The 12,739-nt window shown below is 35.1% G+C and overlaps 1 protein-coding gene across 5 annotated transcripts in view; it reads right to left on the bottom strand.

Annotated features, from left to right (window-relative positions):
- OLA1 (Obg-like ATPase 1) overlaps positions 1–12,739 on the bottom strand; it is a 172,648-nt gene that overhangs the window by 35,978 nt on the left and 123,931 nt on the right. For all 5 annotated transcript variants that reach the window (XM_011991889.1, XM_011991892.1, XM_011991894.1 and 2 more), the window contains one exon: positions 12,541–12,638. In XM_011991889.1, coding sequence (XP_011847279.1) covers positions 12,541–12,638 — 98 coding nt within the window. The remainder of the gene's footprint in view (positions 1–12,540; positions 12,639–12,739) is intronic.

The raw sequence follows: 12,739 nt of genomic DNA, 5'->3' as shown, positions 1-12,739 counted from the left end.
CAGGACTCAAGTTAGTTAAGAGAGTTTATTATGTGATTACAACTGCCAGGAACTAGCCAATTAACTATCAATCTCTCTGTGTTCATACACATACATATGCTTTTCTCTTAGAATTATGAAAATTAAATAAATTATATTTCAAGTCAAACAGATCTGACACAGAATAATTTCTGCCACAGGATAATTTCATTTAATATATGTAACATTTTATTTAATTCTCATAATTCTATAAGAAAATAATTACTCTCTCTGACAGGTGAGGAAACCAAGGGCTATAAGGCAACCAGCCAACCAATCTTGAGTCATGCTTATAGAAAATATTGCAATTATGTTTGCTCTCCGTTAGGTATAAATTTCTGTGTAATTTTCACTAGGATACAAACAACATAAAAAACTCTGTCTACTTTTCTTGCATGAAAAGCATGCTATAAATGCATAAAATGTTTTATACGTTCTCTCACGAATTTGAGCTAAAATAAGTTTCCAAAATATTTAACTAGGTTTCTTACTTCATTTCTCTGAGCCTTAGGTTCTTGTTAGTAAATGGATAGAAATTTGCCTTCCAAGGTTGTTATGGGGATTAAACGAAATGAGAGAACATATGTAAACACCCCAAAATCCAGCATATAATAGATGCTCAACAAGTGGTAGTTACTAGTTTTGCCCAACTTGGATGTATAGGTACATATACGCATACATATACATATATAATGTTTATTATATTGCTATGCACTAATATAGTACTAAACCAGAACATTATACAAATCATCCATTTGTATTTCAGCTAATAAAGGAGATATGTACAAACACACACACTCTCACACATTTCCCTACTCTCACACACTTCCCTACTTTGTTTTGTAGTTCTCAAAAACAAATCCAAGTTAGTGAAAATGTAAAGAAACAGAATAAATCAGTATATGGTTAAAAATAAACACATAAATAAAACAAGTGGTTGAAGAAAGTTTTCTTGAGAAAAGTAGCAATGATATGTATTTTCAACCTAAAAATATATAAACTGTTTTATGTACTGTCCCTACAATGGCTATTAAATTGGAAAATAGTATTTTGAGATAAGTCCATAAAATTAAAGATACAATTTTAGGTACAATTTAAAAAAAAATATTACTCTCAGTTGCCATTTTCTAATTAGGTTATAATGAATTTTTAGTCTCAAATTTTATAGTGCATGAACTGTCTAACAACAAAACCTTACCTAAATGAAATTCACGGTAATAGGAAATGTGACTAGTATATGACATATTTCTCAGGCCTTGTCTACCTTTCCAGCATCACCAATGCCCCAGTGCTGAGATACCGTAGCTTAGCAGTTAGTGAGGAAAATGAGCTCCACAGATGAACTGCTTACATTTGAATGTCGGCACCACTGACTGGTTATGTAACTTTGGCCAAGTTCCTTAATCTCTCCATACTTGCCTTTCATTTCCTTAAAATGTGGGTAATAATGGCACCTACTTTATAAGCTTGTTGGGAATCTTAAATACAACTGGCATGAGGTCAAGTATGAAGTGTTGACTGAATGATGACTACTACAAAGACAACATCAGGCATACAAATTATCTGCCATTACTCTACCTCGTAGTGCTGTAGTTTGAGTGCAGCCCCCGAAGGTTCATGTGTTAGGAAGCTTAATCCCCCAATGCAATGGGATTGGGAGGTGGGGCCTTTAAGAGGTGGCTAGGTCATGAGGGCTAACCCCTTATGAAGCGATCAATGCTGCAATCATGGGAGTAAGGAGTGGACTCCTGATAAAGAGAATGACTTTGACCCACTTTGCTCTCTGTCTCCCATTTGTTTTTGCCTTCTGCTCTTCTGCCATGGGATGACCCTTAGAAGATGCCAGTGACACTTTCAGGTTTCCTGGGCTCCAGAACGATGAACCAAATAAACTTTTCTTCTTTATAAATTACCTAGTCTGTGGTATCTGTTACAGCAGCAGGAAACAAACTAACACATGTAATATTCTCTCATTTCCCTATTTATTTAACATCAACTCCCTCACCCCATCAGTGAAGAATTATTATTATCATTACTATTTTTGAGATGGAGTTTCACTCTTGTTGCCCAGGCTGGAGTGCAATGGCATAATCTTGACCCACTGAAACCTCCGCCTCCCAGGCTCAAGCGATTCTCCTGCCTCAGCCTCCCGAGTAGCTGGGATTACAGGTGCCTGCCACCAACCCCGGCTAATTTTTTTATTTTTTTAAGTAGAAATGGGGTTTCGGTATGTTGGTCAGGTTGGTCTTGAATCCTGACTTCAGCTGATCCACCCTCCTCGACCTCCCAAAGTGCTGGGATTACAGGCATAAGCCACTGAGCCCAGCCGAAGAATTATTTTTAACAAATTATGGTTTGCTATAGAAGAAAAAGTTAAATTCTGTTTATCATATCAATATATAAAAACCAATTTGTGGTTACAGATATGTTTTTGGGGGTTTACTCTGTACCACTATTTTAGACTTGGCAATTTCATATAATTTAAAATTTCGGTTTCAATAGGAGCCATTGTATTTTCTCCACCAAAATTTTTATATATGATATTGTTTAAAAATGCAAGCTAAGGTGGGTACTAAAATACATTGCTGTTGCCTCTTAACAATAAGTTATTAAATAGTTAATAAAATTACAAGACAAGGCAAAAACATCAGCAGAAAATGCTTATTATCCTTAAAAAAACCACACATAAATGTCGTCTTGAGAATTGTTCTTTTTAACTAAAATCCTAATTTAGTCCATTAACTAAACAATTGGAAGGAGATTAAACTTTCCGAGATAAAACATAGCAAAATGCTAAAGTTGCTAATATGATATTTTCAAAGATTTCTGGAGATTCACAAACATATCTTGTACTGTCACTTAGCTGTCAGTCATCCTGTGTGGAGCAGTCGCATTCAGGTCAAATGGATCTATTTCTACCACTTACCTGCTCCAAGAACTTGGGCATGTTTTATAATCTTTCCAACTGCCTCCCCTATCTGTAAAATGGGCATGATAATATCTGCTTGATAAGTATAATATCATACATCTCAGCAATTTCCAAGCTCAGAATGCCCATCACATAGCAGGAACTCAATAATAAATAATGGTTTGCTATGTATATCTTTTAGTTTGGTATAAGAAAAGCTAAATCAATTATATTAAATGGAGGAAGGCGGGAAGCAGGACATACAAAAGATAAATGACAAAACTTAAAAGTCATGTTTGAAAAGTGCTAGTGACCTTCATGTCGGACATCTATATATGTTCCTGGGGAAAATCTTTGAAAATTTCATTTAAAAACGCTAAAAATGATTACCAATGGACAGATGCTATTTGATCTTTTCCTTTTAAATTTCAAAATGGATTAAATCTAACAACATTTTCCACAGTCCATAATATATTCTTTTAAAATAATCTCTAAGGAAAATGCTGATTATCACCCAGGAATACTGATGACTACCCCTTCATTTCAATGACAAATATTTGAAGTACGGAAAAGGCACTGCTAAATCTTTGCTAATGGAAAGACGAAGCTTATTTCTCTCTGTGTTGGAGTAACCCATTCCTAAACTAATATGCAGAACTCTTATTCCAAGGAAGCAAATGCTTCATTTTGGCCAGGTACAGTGGTTCACACCTGTAATCTCAGTACTTTAAAAGGCCAAGGCAAGTGGATCACTTGAGCCAAGGAATTCTAGACAAGCCTGGGCCACATGTGAAACCCTGACTCTTACAAAAAATACAAAAATTAGCCAGGTGTGGTGGCCTGTGCCCGTCAGGGAGGTCCAGACTGCAATGAGCTGTGATTGCACCACTGCACTCCAGCCTGGGCAACAGAGTGAGACCCTGTCTCTGAAAAAAAAAAGAAAAGGAAAAAAATGCTTCATTTTAGTAAACATTAAATTCAAGGCCAATGTAATAGTGTAATGAGGGCCATCTCAGAATTTGAGGGTCAAATGAAATTAAAAAGCTGAAATACCATAAGGCTCTAGACAAATGTTGGCTGCTGTTATTTCTAAATAAAGTTCAATCTATTTCTCTGAAGTTGTACATTGAGGGGATTTTAAAAAGTGCTTCATAATTGATAGCATGAATCAGCAAGTCACTAGACAAGCATGGAAAAGGAAAGATGAAATTTGAAATAAATTGCAATTATTACTTTAAAGGCTGTTTAAAACACTTAGCAATCGAAAATATTTCTGGACTATAAGAAATCAATTAAAGCAAACTAGAAAATACATGATGGTTATTCTTAAAACCCAAATAAAATTTTAGAACACATTTAGAACATGTTTAAAATCTGTTTCAATGGAATGTACTTAAATAAAAATATGTAAGTTATTTTCAAGTGGCTGGCTGTCTTCACATTTTATTCCTTTTTGATGGCACATTACGCTCTACATCAACTGTAGACCCCTGTTTCATTCTCTAACTTCTACTCCTATAACTCGTATTCTGTTTTACTCCATCCAGCTACTTCACAGCCTTTGTACTTGCAGTTTCCTCTCCATGGACTGAGCTTTCCGTGGATTCTCTCATGGCATGTATCCTTATTTCATAAGGTCTTCCCCAGCCACCCTAACTAAAACAGTTTCCTCTTACTCTGCTTTGTTTTTATTCATGGTCCTAATCATTCCCTGCATTATATTAAATGTCTGTTTGTTGGATGTCTATTACTACATGAGACTGTAAGTCCTGCAGGAGAAAGGGCTTTTTCTGTTCACCACCTAAGATAATACATGACACAGAGAAAGGCTTAATAATTCTTAATAATTATTTGCTTAACAAGGAAAAAGAAAACAGTATCCACCTCCTCAATGAGCTCACAGTCTTCAAAAGGAACATAAATTTGAAATTTGCATTTATAATAAGTTTTTTTTACCAAGTTTTGCTTTTCTTGATGTAAAGCATTAAAAAGACAGACTGCACAGCAATGTGCAGTCCCAGCCTTATATAAATAGAAATATATGCAAAGTTCATAAGCCAGTTATTTTAGAACACATTTTTAAAAAGCAGAATTTTAAAACTGGTGGTAAAAATGGTCACAGATACCAAAATATTTCTCAAATTGTTCTATTTCTACTATTTCTACTACATTGTGAATGAAATAGGCTTTTGAGGGTGAGTCTCACAATCTAATGTTTTTGGGGAAATGCTTTCTAGGTCAATTTAGAATAAAGGAATGTAATAGTTTAAGTAATGTTACTGATCTCAAATATAGATATGCCAATTCACTTTGCTCTTATTCTAGCCAAAGCAACAGCTACTCACTATGAGGAAAGGTGGGAAGAAACATGGTGAGATGCAGAAAAGGCTTATTTTCAAGGGCCTGAGATATGGAAGAGGGAATGAGAGTAGGAATAAAACCAGGTCTTATCTATAACCCAGTCCAGAAAAGTTGCTCTTAAATTGGGCTGCAACCTCAGGAATGCTCTGTACACAATTAGGAAAAATTACCATGACAAACCTAGATATTTGCATCGGCATCTTTTCTTTGTGAATTCATTACACTTCATTAAAATCATAAAATTCTAGTCCTGGAAGGGAACTTTAGAGACGATCTTTAATTCTTCACTAACTTTCACTGCCTCACCTCCAACATATACATACATACATTCATACTCAGAGAGACTGAGATATAGGAAATCACAATGAAACTGTTTTAAAAGGTTTTTAAAATAATAAACAACTTAAAAAAAAAAAATCATGCTACTGGGCTGAGCGCAGTGGCTCACGCCTGTAATCCCAGTACTTTGGGAGGCCGAGGTGGGCAGATCACCTGAGGTCTCAGGAGTTCAAGACCAGCCTCAACATGGAGAAACCCTATCTCCACTAAAAATACAAAATTAGCCAGGCATGGTGGTGCATGCCTATAATCCCAGCTACTGGGTTATAGAGGCTGAGGCAGGAGAACTGCTTGAACCTAGGAGGTGGAGGCTGCGGTGAGCCAAGATCACGCTATTGCACTCCAGCCTGGGCAACAAGAGTGAAACTCAGTCTCAAAAAAAAAAAAAAAATCATGCTACTGTAACACAATTTTACATAAAGACTGTACATATTGTAACAATATAAACAAAGAATATTTACTCTAATGGAAGCCTCTAAGCTGCAAATGGTGAAGTTATAGGGCCCAACCTGAACGAGGGGATGGGGTTGTACAGAACATGGCAGTGATATCATGGGAGTCTCACTGCTATATTTATACATGTGATACATTTTGTTCCTTAATCCTGATAACAGAAATAAGAACCAAGGTAATGTATCCAAAAGATGCATTCACAAGGCCAAACAAGTCCTTTTTCTTTTTCTTTTTTTTTTTTTTTGAGACGGAGTCTCGCTCTGTCGCCCAGGCTGGAGTGCAGTGGCCGGATCTCAGCTCAGTGCAAGCTCTGCCTCCCGGGTTTACGCCGTTCTCCTGCCTCAGCCTCCCGAGTAGCTGGGACTACAGGCGCCCGCCACCTTGCCCGGCTAGTTTTTTGTATTTTTTTTAGTAGAGACAGGGTTTCACTGTGTTCGCCAGGATGGTCTCAATCTCCTGACCTCGTGATCCGCCCGTCTCGGCCTTCCAAAGTGCTGGGATTACAGGCTTGAGTCATACTGAATACTTTTTGAGCTATAACTAAATTTGGGAAACACTGTTTATACAGAACACATTTTATATGAACAATCTCAATGAATTATCTTCTACATGAAAGGCTAAGTAATTTAAATGGCCATGTTCAAAGAGCTAGTTATGGTAGCAAATAAAGACCACAGCACTTGTATTTCAAATTCTAAAGTAGTATTCTTCTTAACACACCAAACTCCTTGATAGCATCTACTCCCTAAGTTACAAATAGACCATATTCTCCAGTTTTTTAGGATTCATTTTCCTTATAGAAACAATATTATTAATGGTACCTAACATTTTGGGCTAGCCTTCAAGTCTATTTAACTCATCAGATAAACTACAACACTAAGTCCAAAGGTAGTTGCTGTGCCTGGGGAACGTGCTGCACAGGAGAAAATGGTAGAGACAAATAATGCTCTTCCTCCTATCCTGCACAAGCAGGACATATTAGGCTGTAAAACACTGACATTGTTCACCTTTCCTTTTCTCCACCCTTCTCCCAGGAAAACCTGTTATTCAAATCCTACAAACTATCTTGAGCCTCCATTCTAAATCCTTCCCAAGGTCCTGCCCTGTATCTCCCACTCCCAACAGTCCTAAGGTTTCTGAGCTTCAAAATTCTCCTCTACTGCCTTCACCAACTACTAAACTCCTGTATTAGTCCATTCTCACACTGCTATAAAGAACTACCTGAGACTGGGTAATTGATAAAGAAAAGAGATCTAATTAGCTCACGGTTCTGCAGGCCGTGAGGCATTGGTTGGGGAGGCCTCAGGAAACTTCTAATTATGGCAAAGGTAAAGAGGAAGCAGGCACGGCCTGAGAAGGAGGAAGAGAGCAAAGGTATAGGTGCTACACACTTTTAATCAACCAGATCTCATGAGAACTCACTCATTATCATGAGAACAGCAAGAAGGAAATCCACCCCTGCAATCCAGTAGTCTCCTACCAGGCCCCTCTGCCAACATTGGGGATTATAATTCAACATGAGATTCGGGCGGGGACACAAATCCAAACCATATCAACTCCGGTTGTAAGAGTGTAGCTCATCCCAACTCAAAGTCTTGGTAACAAAATATGACTCAGAGATCCTTAATCTCTAGTGCAGATTTTTAAGAGGACTGCTTTTGAATTATTCAACAAAGTGAGTAGGGTAGGGAAGCAAAGAAATTCTTTGTGCAGATGAATCATTTGTAATTTGAAGAACATTGTATAGCTATAAACCAAACTTTATATTTCATTTCCTAGATCATTGATGTGTGTACATGTATAGGGAATATATATTTTAATTTCACATGACAGAATCCTAAGGAACACTTATTTTTTTAAAAAGTACTTATAAACCTTTTCATCTGTGGAAGCTAGAAACAATTTTATAAAACTTTTCCTATTTATGTGGAGTGAAATTCTTCAGCTAGTTTGAAAAAGATGAAAGTCCTGACATATTTGATAAATTACATCACTCACAAATCAGTAAGTCAGCAGATGGTGCTAATAAGATTACAACGGGCACTCCCAAATGTATCACTTTCTTAAATTCAGTGAACCATCTGGCAAATAGAAATCATTGGCTATAAATAGTATTGCAAAAAATACAAACAGGCCAAGGGAAATTCCTAATATGCATACGGTCAGTAGCATTATGTTCATATAAAAAAATGCTTTCGTATATAATTATCTCTTTCATAAGAAATCCGAAGTGCACTACTGCATTGTTACCTCTTGATAAGAACAAGAAATTGTCGAAAGAATATTCAAAACCCATTTAATGAAAACCAAACAGGAATTCACAAATATTACTACATGTAAAAATATATTCAAATGCAAAAGTATATTTGACCAAAAAAAGAAAAAAAGAAAGATTCCTGAATGGGCAAAGGTTTTTCCCCATCCCCACTTCTTTCAGCCTTCCATCTCCTGTAATAAAAAGACCATTTTTCTTTACCATATTCTTTTTAACTCTAAAGATTCTGATCAGAGAAAGAAATAATTCCAACACATTCATTCACCAAAAATTATTTGAAATCCTAATTCATAGTATAAATAATACTATTAATAATAAGCTTTATCATAATACAAAGTAATTTTTCCAAAGCAGAATGTCTGTGTTGTATTTCTAGCTTAACTGATCTTGTCAGAAACTGATGACCTCCTACAATAGTTCTACAGAAATCGTTTTTTATATTTATATGCATACATGTGTGTATATATATGCACACATACAGAAATAGAAAATTGTGTGTCAAAAATATACACACTTCCATCTACATATATACTTGCTGAGATATAGTAGCTATAATTTTTATAGGCAGCTCAGGAAATCAAGAAAATATATTTATCCCATGATTCCCCCTGAACCAAGCACATAATGTATAGTATCCCCAAACTATTTTTAGTTGTTGTGTACAAATTATGTGGAAAACTAATGAACACACAAAGATGGGAAAGGGGAAGGAACTGAATCATAGTATAATAAGAATTAATAATAAAACGTTTTTCTACTTAAAATGCATTTAGTGAACTTGACACATTGCCCTTCATTATAAAACAGCTTAAAAGACTTTCCAAGTATTTGTCTACCTATCTTGAATCAATTTCATGACTCAGATTAATTGACTCATATAATATTACCCAAAAGGTAATACTAAATGACTACAAGCCCACCAAGGCATATGAAAATGTGTGTATAACACACACACACACACACACAAAGTCTGCATATCTAAAAGTTTAGTTATATTTTCCAGTTGAACATAAATATGTAGTATAATAAATAATAAAATATAATTATCCTTTATTAACAGTTTCAAGAAAGGCAGGATCACAAAAATGAAACATAATTGATAGCTGGTAGGTGTAAAAAAATACCTAAAATTAGTTTGTTCTACTGATTTCATAATTGGATGGCATACTCTACTAACAGAGCAGCAAGGGTGCAAAGATTGAAATTTAAACCCCTAATTAGGCAGTAGTTTGACAGTTCTAATGTCCTGTACCTGCTTGACACCATGACTCAGTAAGCAATCTCAAATGAAAATTAATACCGCGTATAGTATTAGTTATAAGTAACAGCTGATCGTGTTTAGAAAATGAAAACCTTGAGCGTTCAAAAATGCTTGTGCTCACCAAAAACAACAAAAACTTCTATATAGTTTGATTCATTCAAGAAACAGCAATTTGTAATAATAAAAAATGGTTTATGGATTCACTTACAATATCTTGATTACTGTCATTTGCTCATAACACAACTGCAACCAACCCGGCTGCCATGTCAGCTTCTCTTCAGGGGCTAGGTCTTTAATCATAAATCAATGAAATGACTAATTCAACACTGTTAAAACTAGTGAGTAGATGCTTGGAGCCATTCCAGTTTTTGCATCTTACTTACAAAAGGTCAATACAGCTACTCAATAACACAATAGACCTATCTTTCAAAATGCTTCCTTCTTCTCTAGGGTTGAAAAATAACACATTACCATTTACATTTAGGGTGAACTTCAGTAACTAAAGTGTTCAATACTTCTGAAATGGTGACCTGCTAAAATAACAACAGTTTTAGTCTTCCTCTTGTGGCCAAAGTCACAAACTTCTCCTCACCTCTTTCTTGATGGTTTAAAATAGTTTTCCAGATCTAAAAGACCCATGAAAATATTTATTACTATTTCCTGCATCAGGCTTATTTGCTATAGTAACATTACATGTTAATCTTAAAAAACAAAAACTTTTTCTTTTGCTAAAGAAGCAACTAATAATGCAAATGCAGCTTAGATGTAAACATTACCAAAAAACAAGATGCTAACACAATTAAAAGGATTTAGTAGTTAAAATGGATTTTAACTATTTACATCTGCTTTCAGTGTTATAAATGATGAAAACCTAGTATTCATATCCTTCATAATAAAAATTTATTCTGCACTTTAATACAAAGGCTATGTTGCATAAACAGAGGATTTAAAGCTGTAGCAGAGTGGCTGAATGAAAGGAAAATGGCAATCTTTCTGGCTCCAGTAGATGCCATTCCCTATCACACAATATTTCCCACTCATAAATACATGACAAATACTTCCTCAATCATTTTTTACGAGCAGGGATGCACAGGGGGTAGTCAATGGCTAGCTTGAGGGAAAATAGGAACAGCAGGCGGCAGAAACTGTACAGAAAATGGCTATGTGGTAAATTCTCTTCTGGAACATCACTCAGTTACCCAGTCTTTGATCTTTCAGCTACAATTACACTAACTTCCACAAGATCTGGATCCCTCCCAACCCTCCCCCCAAAACATACGCACACCAACCCCAAACCAGATCATTAGTTATACCTAAAACCTGTTAAGATTTGGTTTTATAAAATAGGATCATTCATACCTCTACATTATTATAAATTAAAATTTGCTATTTAGACAAGAGTTTACTTTCAATTGGCTATAACCATATCATCATCACAACTGGTCTCACAAAAAACATGGGGTGTCTGGCGACAGCTAAATCACAGACTGGCGTCTCCTAAGCAGTCTGTCTACCATTAGGGTCTGGGAAATGGTATTTACTATACAATTAGAGCCAGGGAGTTCTACCTGTAATCATCCAAATACAGGTGTGAGAAGCCCCTTTGGGCAAGGAAACTGACTCATCCCTTTTCATGTAAACTTTGATGTCTGTATTGTTTCACAGAGCCACAGGAAACCTTACCATTCATACCACAATGAGAAGATTTATTAACTGAGGTCAAGTAATAAATTTTAAAATTCATTCCTAAAGGTAACAATTTTTAACACAATCATCACATTTATAAGAATTTGAAAGGCAACAGAACTGATTATTTTAAAGTTAATTACCCGATGGAGGACACTGACCAGCCTGAATGAAATCTTTAAGTTCAATTTATGCTTTTTAGAACATTACCAATAAAGAGGCTAAATTCAGCTTCTATCAGGAACACAAAATGTCTTATAGTAATATTAACAGGGCATTTTTAGTTGCAGTAATTTCACAGAATTTATTCTAATGATTTATTGGAGTTAACCATCTGACATTAATTATTGTTTTGGCTTCCAGTCTATGAATGTTTATTTTTCAGTTTAAAGCCTTCTCACTCTTTGATATCATATGGAAATGAGAATTTTTAATGGAAAATTGAAACCATGTGCATCTAAGTACTTAATGAAGTACAGGGAGAAACAGACAATATATTTTAGGAGAATTCAGATATTTTGCTTTGGATAGTTTTGATTTGTTTGTATGACTCAATAGTATAAAATACTTAGAGTCCAGTGAGGCAAGTCAAAGTGAGTGGTATGCCAAATGTGGACATGCCTACACGTACATGAACACATAATTTTCTGAAGTTATTAGTGACAGCAACAAATCTTGTACATTTTGGTTACATGCCAAAAATGACAATCAATACATGAATGAACAGTTTTTACCTCGATGTACTTTTAAAGCATTTGAAACAGGTACTGGTCTTTCCCCACACACAGCCTTTTTTTTTTTTTTTTTAAAGCATTCAATCTGGATTTTAAAATTCATGCCCAGCTACAACCCCAAGTGGGTATTTTAAAGTCACTTATAATATCAACACAGCTAGAAATCCTAATGTAAGAAGTTTTATTGTTGTGACTACATTTATTCCCATTTTGCAATGGAAATAAATAATAACGTCTAATAAACTTACATTTGATAAGTAAACATATAATTCAATATTGCTTAATTTAATTCAGGTTTTCTTAAGTTCTCTAACTATAAATCAATTAGAAGACTCATCTGTGAAGGTAAATACCAAGCAAAGCCTTCTCATTCATTTTAAACTTTTTAATAATAAGGACAAAAATATTAAAATTAAACATTGCGGTTAAGTACATATACATGGGTGTGTATTTGTGTGTGTACAGAGATGATGCATCTGGGTATATATGGTGAGGAAAAACTTACCATTTGTTTTTCTTTCTAATGTAGTCTTTTTCAGAAAGATTAACCAAGTAGACCATTGGTTTTGAAGTCAAAAATAAGTGTTTATTCAACACTTCAATCTAAAGTGGGAGATGGAGAAAGAATCTTTTTAAAAGTTTAGTAAATATGGAGTAAATCACTGAAGAATTTGAAAGTAAACATTCTTTAAAACAAGTAGGCA

Source organism: Mandrillus leucophaeus, unplaced genomic scaffold (genome assembly GCF_000951045.1).
Source record: "Mandrillus leucophaeus isolate KB7577 unplaced genomic scaffold, Mleu.le_1.0 Scaffold40, whole genome shotgun sequence".
In the NCBI taxonomy this organism is placed as follows: domain Eukaryota; kingdom Metazoa; phylum Chordata; class Mammalia; order Primates; family Cercopithecidae; genus Mandrillus; species Mandrillus leucophaeus.
Note: the sequence above shows the minus strand (reverse complement) of the source record. Positions and strands in the feature narration are given on the sequence as shown.